The 12504-nt window shown below is 34.6% G+C and overlaps 1 protein-coding gene across 1 annotated transcript; it reads right to left on the bottom strand.

Annotated features, from left to right (window-relative positions):
* Window positions 1–395: 395 nt before the first annotated feature.
* On the bottom strand, window positions 396–8671 carry LOC111149342 (casein beta). Its single transcript, XM_022506337.1, has 9 exons — window positions 8629–8671; window positions 6551–6613; window positions 5758–5784; window positions 5618–5644; window positions 4113–4136; window positions 3972–4016; window positions 2090–2662; window positions 1444–1485; window positions 396–721 (listed from the first exon to the last, which is right to left on the bottom strand). The coding sequence occupies exons 2-8, from the start codon at window positions 6599–6601 to the stop codon at window positions 1480–1482; spliced, it is 753 nt and encodes a 250-aa protein (XP_022362045.1). The 5' UTR covers window positions 6602–6613; window positions 8629–8671; the 3' UTR covers window positions 396–721; window positions 1444–1479.
* Between the last annotated feature and the right edge of the window lie 3833 nt (window positions 8672–12504).

The following is a 12504-nucleotide window of genomic DNA, read 5'->3' as shown; positions in this document are numbered from 1 at the left end:
AAATTGAAGTTCTGAAGGACTGAGTAAGTTTCACAACTCTACTTCCCTACGTGTGGCTGAGCTGTGAATCAGCTTTTACATTTGAAGCTTTTTTTTTTTTTCCCCCACAATGACCATAAAATTTAACGTCCAATACTGGGTATGATTGAGAGTGAAAGGCGCAAGTTACACAGTTTAACTAGGCAATGGGTGTAAACCAAGACTTTCTAGAGCAAACATGGTATGTAACCACCCTCTTTTCCTCCACTTTTTGGTATTCTTTACCATTCAAGTCAAAACAACCTATTCAATTTCAATTCTTCCATGGCTATGTTTAACACCAATAATCTGAAATTGACAATAATCTTAAGGCCAACTCAGGTTTAAAAATTATAATAAAGACAGAGAAACTTAAATATGCCTAAAGGATTAATTTATTGAAATGACTGGCTAGGAAATAGATACTTAAATAATAACAAACACAATTCCAGAAACTATACATATTTTTCCCAAGTTTAGGTTATTTCCAACTCAAAATTAAATTCTGATGTATTACTGAATTACAGTTTGGAAAAGGTAGAGTTTATGAGTCAAATTCAGATTAAGATGAATGCCATATAGTACATAAAATAAATAAAAGACAAATTTTTCATTTTTTTCCATGGAGATTCATGCAAAAATGATCAATTTTGCTTTCAGGATGCCGAGTGAAAAGATGCCACATTTCCAGTCACAGTCAATTCTGTAGAATTATAAAGAACATATAGAGTTGGTTATGTTATATACTGTAACTATCCCTTCTCATTTGTAATTTTGGTGTGATTAATTTGCAAGACAAATTTTGTTATAAATGCAAAATGTTGAGCCCTACCTTGGAGGCATATAAAAATTCCTGTATGACTAAAATCAGCTCACCTGATATTGGTTTAGTGAACTGTCTAGTCTATCATGATCACAGACAGAGTTGTGTTTTATAAATCCCAAAGCTATATTCTCTCCTCTTTTTAAACTTCGTACCTGAAATAATTAATTTTAGTTTGGCTAATGAATTAAAGGATAATATGTACATTTTACATGAGATTAAAAACAATTGAAGTTATGAAGCCTAAGTTAGAATGAGAATGAAAGTGATCTTTTAAAAAATCTCAAATACATTCACATAAAAGTAGGAAATACTATTTTCAGTTTTTCCTAAAAAAAGATGACAATCAAGTATCAGAACATAGGCATTTGAATGCAAGCCAGTCAAATCTGTCAATAACACATAATTAAAATTTGATACATACTTTCAGGTCAGTAGATGTTAGTCAACCATAAAGACACCCATGACACTTGGATCATTAATAAATAAGTTGGTATATTGATAAAGATTGTCACCGTCTTGGACTTATCCAATAGGATGAAATGTAAAAAGATATTATTTATAAAAATGTTCAGTCTAATCTCCAAATTCCCAAAACTTACCAAAAGTGAGGAGGGGACATTAATGTTGAAATTCTCTTAAACCTTAAAAGTTAAAAAAAAAAAATTAAAAAAGCAAAATAAATAAATATACAATTTGCATTTGACAAAGACACATTCCCTAAGAATTCTCAGAGAATGAAATAGTCATCTCAATTGTTTGCCATCATATGTACATATGTCAAAAACATGATGTGAAATAAGGCATTTGCAGAATAGACACATACAAGGAAAACTTCAAAAATGTAGAAAATAATAAGCCTTCCTTATTCCAAGGCCAGACTATCAAGCTTAATTCCAGCTTTAATAAGCCTTAATCCTCTTTATCCAAATTCTCAACAGACCAATTAAATCAGAATCTCCTGAAATAATTTGTTCCCAATAGTATCTTCTACATAGAAGATCAGAATAATTATATCAGAATCTCTGCAGGTAGTCCCAGACATTGGGATTTTGGAAAGAAAAAGTTTTACTATTACGTATGATGTATTATGTATTATCTATTATGTTGCTAGTATTGAGAATCACCAATCCAAACAAAGCGCCTTTAGATCCATTCATTATTCATTTATTCTTTCATTCTCACTTTTCCTCTATCACCGTCTTCACGTCGTAAATGAGAAAGCAGAATTAGTAAGTTTGGACTTACAAAAGCAGAGTTGTAAACTGGGGCAAGTGGTTGAGTCACAGGGTGGGCTTCATGAGAAGGCTCCTGGTACAGCAGAAAGGCTTGTAGGGGCATGTTTCTCTGAGGGACGGGGAGCACTTGCTGGGGAAGAGCCTGGACTTTGGACTGTGGGATGGACAGCAGTGGCTGAGGAGCAAGCATGGGAGTCTGAGGAAGAGGCTGGGGGATCTGCTGCATCAGGGGCTGGAGCAGAGGCAGAGGCAGAGGCATGGGCAGGGGCAGGGGCAGAGGCAGAGGCTGAGGCTGGAGCTGAGCAAAGTGCAGATTTTCAGGATCAGCAAGATTCTGGATTTGGCTGTTCAAAAGGGGCGCTACTGGAGATTTCAGAAAGTGCATCATTTTGCGTGTCGGAACGATGTTCTCCTTAATTTGGGGGACTTGCACTATTTCAGGCTGAGGGAGAGGCAGCACCACAGCGGGCTGAGCGAGAGGCAGGACATTCTGTGGAAGGATAGCAAAGGGGATGGGATCGGCATTAGGAAAGACTAGAGGCTGCTGCTGGGCAAGGGGGTGGATTTTATTCTGGCGTTCATCCTGGAAGGAAAGAAAAGAATTTGGGGGTCCATGATTCAGTCATCACAGTCATGTGTGATGGTCTAAGCTACTGCCTTTTGAACGATCATAACTGAGTGAAAAGAAGGAAGAAAAATCTTTTACTGATTTGATTAGGAGATTATTTTCAGTCAGGTGAAGAAGACTAATGAGTAAAATGTTCACTGAGGGATGTCCCATTACCTCATTCCCTTCATAGGTGAACCTACAGAACAAGCTGAAATCAGTGTTTGCAGATTCCAAGACTTATTTCACCTTGTTCTGAATCGCCCAGATAGCTGTAGCTGTCCACTTCGGCCTTCACAGGCATGGACTTTCAACATAATGTTTTAATAATAGAGCGAATTGTGTTCATATAATAAAGATCTATTTCAAGAGGCTGAGAAGGATAATTCCAAGGTTTATTTGTTGTTGCTGCTGTTGTTTTAATGAAAGTTAAATCTTATTTTACAGCTTCATTCAAGGAGTTACTTAACACCAACCATCTTCTAGCACTACTTCCCTTGGGAGAAGGTAGTTATTTTGAGTTTTTCAAGAGTTATCAATTTGTAAATTCATTTTGATTTAGGAAATATTGGCATAAGTCCCAAACCATACAACCTTATTGATAAAGAGGGAAGTTGAAATATTACAATTAGATACATGTTACCACAGGTGTAATTTAATTAAATGAAGAATGTTATGTTTTCGAAGAAAATCTTTAATTTTAAGCAAGCTCTACTACTTAATAACTGTGTGATACTGTCAGACAATTATGTACTCAATTGTTCTGTACCTTATTTCTTTCATTGGTATAATAGAAATTCTTTTAAGAATTTCATGTACTTATAAATGTTAATATAAAACCTATAAAATGTTATATAAAATCATTGAATAGTCACTGTCTGTCAGCTTATCAAACTGTGGGGTTAAGAATATTCTCAGTTTATAGAAAAGAAAATTAAGTATAGAGTAACTTGGGGCCAAAATTATACAGCTAACAAATGTGCCAGATTGCCTTCTCATTCTCTTTCATTGGAGTATCCATCCTGAGACTAAAGGGAACCTATTTCCCCAGCTAGAAATGTAAGTAAATCAAGAATTATTCTTAGGTTTTTTTTTTTCTATACTCTGCAAATTGATGGTCAGTTTGAAAGATGCATTTATGTCTTAAAAATATTTTGCCTTTGTCAAATCTTAATCTCCTCACTGGCATTTATTTTATTATCAATTTTATAGCATGAACATGTACATATTTTATATATTATATTTCATAATAATTTTAGAAATATTCTTATCATGAATGAGTTACCTCTCTTTGCTGCTGTTCCTCATGCTTAATATTCTCAAGTTTCTGCTAAAAACCAAATCACATATAAAGAAATGTTACCGCCTATAAAAATTAAATGTAGGAAATTGTGAAAATAAGTACATTTAAATATGAAGGTGTTACCTTGTTGATGTGCGTGGTAGATTCCTTCAGAAAATAAAATAAAATTAGTTTTAGTTCTATGAATGTTCTTTATTTGTCAATACAAATCAGAAAATGAAGGCACATGATAGGTTAAAATGGACACCTTGTTTGATAATATTAAAAACTCAGGATAACTGTGGAAATTTAGATGTTGCAGTGTTCTGCATAAGCTTGATGTATAAAAGAAAAATGAATTCAGTTACATAAGAAAAGAAAACCAGTGAACATAGTACAAAAAGAGGTATTTAATAGATGCTAATTTTTCTCTATCACCATGCTCCTCTCCTAGGACAAAAAATGATTGCTAATATTCTATCTGATTCTAGGAGAATAATATTCATTGAGAATATGAATTTTATCTTTTAATTCTTCTGATCATTCATAAGTTGCTTATTATATTTATACTTCAAATTAATTATAAGAAGTAAATGCCTCCCTTAATGGTCTGATAGCCTTGTAGAGAGACAAAGTATACTGATGTACAATTTAACCAGTGGATAATGACGTATCCAAAAAGAGTGGTACCAGGATAAATGCCTACATGATTCTCCCCAGAAGATTTAGGACTACACTACCTCTTGCCATCTCTTATTTTCTAAAGTTATAAATGTGTCCATTTGCATGTCTGCTCACATAGTCTTTTGCAAGCTCTTCACTGTGGACATCCCTCTTTTCCTTGGTACCACAGCTCCTAGTAAATGTCTGATCCACAGCACTCAATAAATATCGGAATAGGGAATGAGGACAGGGTAAAGAGAGCTCAAGACAGAAAAGAAGACTGTACAGTTCTTTAAAAGGGGGGGGTGGGTTTACGATGATGTAATTTCAAGTAGTACACCAACATAGAAAGTGCTAGAATACTGAATTCTCCAGATATTTATTCTGTCCTTACATATATGCAATGGAAAAAAAATAATAGAAGTTTACATCAAAATGTATGTCAGTGGGTGCCTGGATGGCTCAGTGGGTTAAACCTCTGCCTTTGGGGGCACCTGGGTGGCTCAGTGGATTAAAGCCTCTGCCTTTGGCTCGGGTCATGATCCCAGGGTCCTGGGATCGAGCCCCACATTAGGCTCTCTGCTCAGTGGGGAGCCTGCTTCCCCCTCTCTCTCTGCCTGCCTCTCTGCCTACTTGTGATCTCTATCAAATAAATAAATAAAATCTTAAAAAAACAAAAACAAACAAAAAAAAAAACACCTCTGCCTTTGGCTCAGGTCATGATCTCAGGGTCCTGGGATCGAGCCCTATATCAGGCTCTCTGCTCAGTGAAGAGCCTGCTTCTCCCTCTCTCTCTGCCTGCCTCTCTGCCTACTTGTGATCCCTCCCTCTCTGTCAAATAAATAAATAAAATCTTAAAAAAAAAAAAAACTTATGTCAGAACAGAGCTGCTTTGATCTAACTGTCCTAATGTAACATCATAGAAAAATAGCACAACATTTTACTCTTCCAAAACTGGGAAATTGCCTCTGAAAACATTGTCTTACCTCACTGCTGGAAAGGCTTTCCACAGTCTGTAAAGGAGAAAACAAAAAAATAAAACAATCAACAACCGGCTTTTCCTAGATCATTACAGAAGGTTAATATTTTATGATTGGAAAATTTTTTGTGAATAAAAACATCTTACCTCAGTGGATACAGTGAGTTCTTCCTTCTGTAACAGAAAAAAACAACACCATTTTGGTTTCCACAGATAATTCATTATTAAACATTTTTCCTATTTAATTTGTATCTTCTTTATGCAGAACTATCAATTTCACAAGTTTGAGAAATAAAAAATTCTTATTGAGAGTCTTGAAAGGTAGTTGTTTTTATGTCTTTTATATTTAGTAACTTTATTGATATATTTTTATCTTATGTGAATAAACAGTTTTTGATGGGTAACAAGGTTATTTTACTTTGTTTTAAACAGTTTATTATGATTTCAAATATATTTGTGATTATAATTATTGCCTGATACTCCATCCTCTAGATGTCTTTGGGTGGACACAGGTAGAATTGGTCCCAGTGCCATAAAGTAAGAGATACATGTATTTTATCACTGGAATAAGGTACATTTATTTAGGTTACACATGCATTCAGTCATATCTGTGGAATATTATTATTGCCATTTTTATATCTGTTTCTCACTCTCTCTCTCTCTCTCTCTCTTTTTTTTTTTTTTTTTGGTCTGTTTACTTGTCTGTCCATTTGCTTTTCCTTTAGGAGCTGGTGGCACAGTAGTATAGAAAGCATTTGACCCAGATTTATGCCCCTACTGTACACTGTTGAAATAGTGGATGAATGTAAATGATTTTTTTAAGAAATGTAATGTATCTGTTGAAATTCTGCTTTATTTGTACTTTAACAATGTTGTTGGTGTTCTTCTCTAACATAGACAGATATTCCATTATATCTTAATTATTTAGATATTTGCTTACCTCTCTTGCAAGAGCAAGAGCCACCAGGCAGGCAAGGATGAAGACCTTCATGGCTATCAAGTCCTGTCAATGGGAAAATGAATGAAAGGTAATATATTGGTCAATCTATTTTCTTATTTAGCTAGGATTACTTTCCTTGTAAAGAAACTAAGGATAATACTAATAAAAATAACTGCATTTTAGAAAAAATACTAATAGAAGCTTTATCAAATAGGCAGGGTCAAAGCCTACTAGGGCTACGTACTCTTACATACCCTTTTCATACTTCATGGCCAACCACTCAGACTTTTTCAGCCATCACCTCTACCCTACCTCACTCTTTTTCATCTTATTCACAGAACTATGGTTGTTTGTTTTGTTTTGTTTTGAAAGACAGGAAAAAGTCGTAAGTATTTACAGAAACATTTATTAGTTGATTAATTTACTCAAAAATATTTATTTAACACTTTTTATTGCCAGACATTGTCTAGGTGCTCAGATGATAGCAGCAAATAAAATATTAAGATTTTAGCCCTGATAGAGCATCAGTTCTATCTGGAGGCAACTGATCAAAGAAAAATGTATACAAAGAAGATCATATTTTCTTTTTATCTTTTTTTTTTTTTTACTAAACCAAATGATTTCCATAAATATTTTTTTTAATTATTTCTCCTTATTTCCAATTAGAGATTTTCACTGGAGCATTTACTTTATTTCTTCCGCTTATCCAGATGCTCACTGATTGGTTTGTCTCCTCTCCATCTGTATGCATGACTCAGTCCACATCCCTGCACATCTAATTATGCCCCCTCTCTCTTGTGCCACATAACTTTAGAGATCATAGACTGTATTTTTTTCTGATTTCTTGATGATTTATGAAATATCAGATCCTCTTGACAAATCCCCACTCCAGGCCACCTCTTCTTGTAGTATAACATAATACACACATTACCTTTTAAACTGAAATGTCCTGAATACTTGATTTTGTTGCATTTCTATAATTTCTTATACAACATAATGTTTGTGCCACTAATATCACTTGGCATGCAATCTTCAATCTCAGATACTTATACTAAATTTCTGAACTAAAAATGTTTTATGAAAAATGTCCCTAATACATCTGCAAAATATCCTTTCCAATATTTGAAGCCTGAAGATTATGTTCTTCCTTTAGGAAAATATTTTTTTTCTAGATCTTTTTCATGGGTACTATGTAAATCTTAATTTTGCATTGCCTAAGAACTTCATAAGTTTTCAAATCATTTCTTATTGTTAGGACTCAAAAAAAAAAAAAAAGAATGGAGTATCTTATTAGAAGCCATTATGTGTAGGAAGGATCTCATTGCATTTTCTATATCTTATAATTAGCATTTTATATACCAATCTTTTAGCCAGAACTTTATTTTTAACCAACAGATTCTAAAGTACTTTTTCTTTCAAATATTCTTCTTCCTTTGCTTTTGTTTCCAAGTCATCTCTGTCTCATCTAGAATTTTCTTACAAAGTAAAATATTTTCTTCTTAACTTAATTCTGTATTTCATATGTCTATTTTAATAGTTTGAACTATTATAAACCAAATAATAAAGTGGGATGTTGGGGACAATAAATAAGTTTGATGAATACATATTTCTGAAAAAATATTTATGAACATTTCAAATAATACACATCCCCAACACGTCTTGCAGTTTCTTGATTCAATATGCTTCCTCTAAAACTACTGTGAGATAAAGGCTTTCCATTAATTATTCATACCCTCAAATGATAATTTTCTTTTATTGTTGCTGTATATTTAACAAAATTGGAAGACATTAATTCAAAAAATAGATTTTTTAATATAGCCTAACTGGCCTTGTACTAAAAGAATAGTAATCATTGTTAATAAATTTTTTTAGACTCATAAAGCTCACGAAGTCATAACTTTTCCCAAATCTCTATAGACATTTCTATTTTTTTAATCTAAGTGCTGAAAATAGTGTCAGTACTACTTTAAATAATTTCAAAGACTATATTTTAAGTGGTTATTTTCTTCATATATCTCAGCCTCATTTGAACTAAAGGTGAAGAAAGAATACATCAAATTTCAATCTGAAATTCTTACCTGTTTTTCAAGGTGGAGGACAGGAAGTGAAGGAGAAGCTGTAGATGATGGTCTGTCTGCTTTTGTGGTGGTTTATATACTGTATTTGGTGGTATGCTAATTTTGCAGTTTGAGATAAAATCAATAGTGAGCTTCAATTCCAAGAAGTTCACATGATTAGAATATGATTTCTGCCTATTATCTGTCCCCAGAAATTCTAGGGATTATTCTAACAAGGTAGCAATTCATAAGCCAATAAAGGAAATCTGTCAAGGAAATGTAATTGTCTAATAATTAAAACAATGACTGGAAGACATTGAGACTGGCCCAATCCCCAACTTATTGTGGATGCAATTACATCTCTTTAGCACTTAGTGGGTCCTCAAGATCTTACTTGTGGGGAAATTCTATATGAACATCAGATACACAAAGACTCCACAAAGGCCACAATTTCATGCTAACCTGAGCAGTTGCTAGTGTTTTATGCTGCAGTGGAGAAAATGACAAGAGAACAGGTCCATGATGGTAGTTTAGTCATGTAAGGCAAACTGCTTAGCTCCCAGGATGACCTGATTTTGCAAAAATAAATTGTTCACTTCTAACTAATACTCTGTACACAAGAAGAATAAACCTTCCTCTGTAATGAAACATCTCAGAAAAAGAATCTATCTGGATAGCTGATATAGTTAAAATTCTTGGTAAATATGTTATTAAAAATTTTCAAAATGTCATGGAGACTTATTTATGTGATAAATATTATCTTTTTCTATTTCAAGCATAATAATAATCTTTATTTTTTATACTTATTATCACCCCTGTTCCAGGCACTGTGCATTATACAGACATTATCTTGTATAATCTTTACAAAATCATCATGGGCTAACTGTGCTTTCTATATTTTTGTTGAAGAAATTAAGACAAGAGATTGAGTAACCTGTTCAAAATCATAGTTTGTTGATGGCAAAGATACCATTTAAAACTAGATCTGTCTGATTACATGTATTTCTGTTTGATCATATGCAGTGTTCATGGTTTAATTCCCTCTATAAATTTTGTTATAAAATTTACCTTTCAATGTAGCATTTGTGCTTAAATGTACAGAATTTAATTATGCCCGAATTGGAGGAATAGAGCATTGGTGCTGAGTGTGGGCATGGAACTGGTCATTAAAGAGCTGCTATTTTGGTTAGACCTCAAAAAAATAAGTAGAATTTTTTAGAAAGATTTTATTTATTTATTTTTCACAGAGAGATATCACAAGTCGGCAGAGAGGCAGGCAGAGAGAGAGAAGGAAGCAGGCTCCCTGCAGGGCAGAGAGCCCTATGCGGGGCTTGGTCCCAGGACCCTGAGATCATGATCTAAGCCAAAGGCAGAGGCTTAACTCACTGAGCCACTTAGGTGCCCCAAGAATAAGTAGAATTTTAAGAGATGGTTAAATGTGAATAAAATATTTTGACTGAAGGAAAGACAGGAGTTTGAAGAGAAAAATACCAGGTTTGATGGGTTCTGTACTTCAAGATACATAGATGGTATAGAATATAAGTTACTATTGCTGGAGTTTGATGGAGTCAGATCATAATGGCTTTGAATTTCAATTATGCAGGGTGACATAATTCACTGGAAAGGAGGGAAGATATTAGAGATTTGAAAGAAGGAAAGATTGTGAAATTTCTTAAATTTTATGACTTTATGAGAATATCTCAGGGTAACCTAGTAAAGGAGGTTATTATAGTAACATGTTATTAAATGTTATTACATGTTATTATTACAATAGTCAAATATAGACATCATAATCACAGCCACTAGAAAGATGGTACTGGGCATCTTAAGCAATGAGAAGACAAATCTGTCATTAAAACATGAGAAATCTGAGAAATCAGGGAAATGAATACATAACATATGACTATGTGATTGAAAAGTTGGTTATATTGTAAACCAAGATAACAAACCAGCCTGAAATTAGAAAAGGTTAAACCTTGAACATTGTGAGTTTGAAGGTGTCCAGAAGGTACCGTCAGTTAAACGGGATGCCCAGAGTAGTCATAAGTACAATTGGAGAGATTTTGTTTGTTTGTTTGTTCCAGACAAAGGAATAAATGAATTCAAGTGTTTCCTGTTATTCAGGGGCTGGTAGAGCAAAAGGAAATAGGAAAAATACAAAGTATCAAGGAGAAGAGAATAAGAGGTCATGGAAGTCATGGGAGGGAACAGCTAGAAGAAACAAGTGGAGTTAAGAGTGAAAAGGCAACACAGATGGGCACCATGGTAGAAACAAGGGCAAGGTTTTTGGACACAGAGAGTCATTATCACTGAAACAATTGGGATGCACTGCAAGTGGTCAAGAAGCAAGTACTGTGGGGAGAATTAAAAGCAACACTTCTCTTCTGAGATTTTAGAAGAGGAAATAAGGACACCCGTGGAAGGGTATCTATAACAACAGGGACAACCAGAATCACAGGAAGGTAATTTTAGGATAGACCTTTGTGGCTTAAAATAAAGAGGCCAATAGTGAGAAAGCTGAAAACCATCAAAGGTGTGGGAATAAACGTGATGAAGCAAATTCCAGTAGGATTGGGGTCATGGCCAAAACAATTAGGCCTGTACAAAATGTACCAGTTTTCCTGAGACAGGAGAAGAGGAGGAGAAGATGAGTCAATAAAATACATACTTTGAAATACAGGGCAGAGAACTTCAAATGAAATGATCTTAATTTTCCAGTGAGGTGGTGGATGGGGTTCTCAACTGACAGGGAGGTAAACAGTTATGGGTTTAGGATATTTAAAAATGAAGAAAATTCTGGTTAATGTGAAAATTAAAAATGAAAAAAAGTATCCATAGCAGTAATACCCTGTTGAGATTAGCTACCATACTGTTGCATGTGTAGCAAGATTATTGCTATATAATATCAATAGGTCAAGAAAATTGTCAGGGTGGGAAGAGGGGGTTGACTGTTTGGGCCGAAATGACTCACCATGAAGTATTGGTTGAGTTAGGAAGGCAAAGAGGCCAGTAGTTCAGTGATAAACCAGAACACTAAAAAGTGTTCACATGACTAGAAGTAGGAAAAAAGGCAAAAACCTAATGGCCTAATGAGAATAAGCAATGTCTAGAAGTACAGGCAAGAGGTTTTGACCAGAAGAGAATTTCTAGAGGGGAATTCTGAGTGATGAGTACTTCCAGAAGATAGTCATGCATGCAGGATTCTGAAGATAGGTGGGCATGGGTTTGCTAAAAGAAAAGAACGAAGTGTATTCCATATTAAATGTCTGTTTTTGCCAGGCATTTTGCTAGTTTCCAAGAATGCAACAGCAAATAAAAAGGTGTAATTTTTGTCCTGAAGGAGATCAGAGCCTTCATGGGAAAACAAATATGGAAACCCACTTGTTATGAAATGTAATAAATATTTTAATAAAGCTATCATAAGGTATAAGAGACACAAAGGAAATACCTAGTTCATTTTAGCCGATGGGTGGGAGAATAGGATGGAGCTGTGAGTCTTGAGCAGAATCTTGAAGCCAGATGAAGAGAAGTTTGACCTGAGGACAGAAGAAAGCGTTAGGCTAAAAGGAAAGGGGGAATGAGTGAATGAATGAATGAAGAATGGGGCCTTGCATGTGAGAAATGAGTAACTACAACTTAATCAAGTAGTGAATCTGGGAAATGACGTGCAAGGAAGGCAGCAGATGGAGACAAGAACAGAGAAAGAGGAAGGGGTGAAGTACGGAAGGGCAAAGCATCCCGGACTCCCAAGGAAAACGAATTCTATTCTGTAGACAATGAGGATTTTTTTGACGGGTTTTAGGATGGAGGGTGACATTTAGAGAGAACTACTTCTAGAGAACGAATGCTAAAAGTACACATGTATGAAGATGGAATGCTCAGGTGTGGGCCCTTTTC

Source organism: Enhydra lutris, unplaced genomic scaffold (assembly GCF_002288905.1).
Source record: "Enhydra lutris kenyoni isolate GAN:26980312 unplaced genomic scaffold, ASM228890v2 scaffoldscaffold21, whole genome shotgun sequence".
NCBI classification, from domain to species: Eukaryota; Metazoa; Chordata; class Mammalia; order Carnivora; family Mustelidae; genus Enhydra; species Enhydra lutris.
This window is presented reverse-complemented; position numbering and strand designations above follow the sequence as displayed.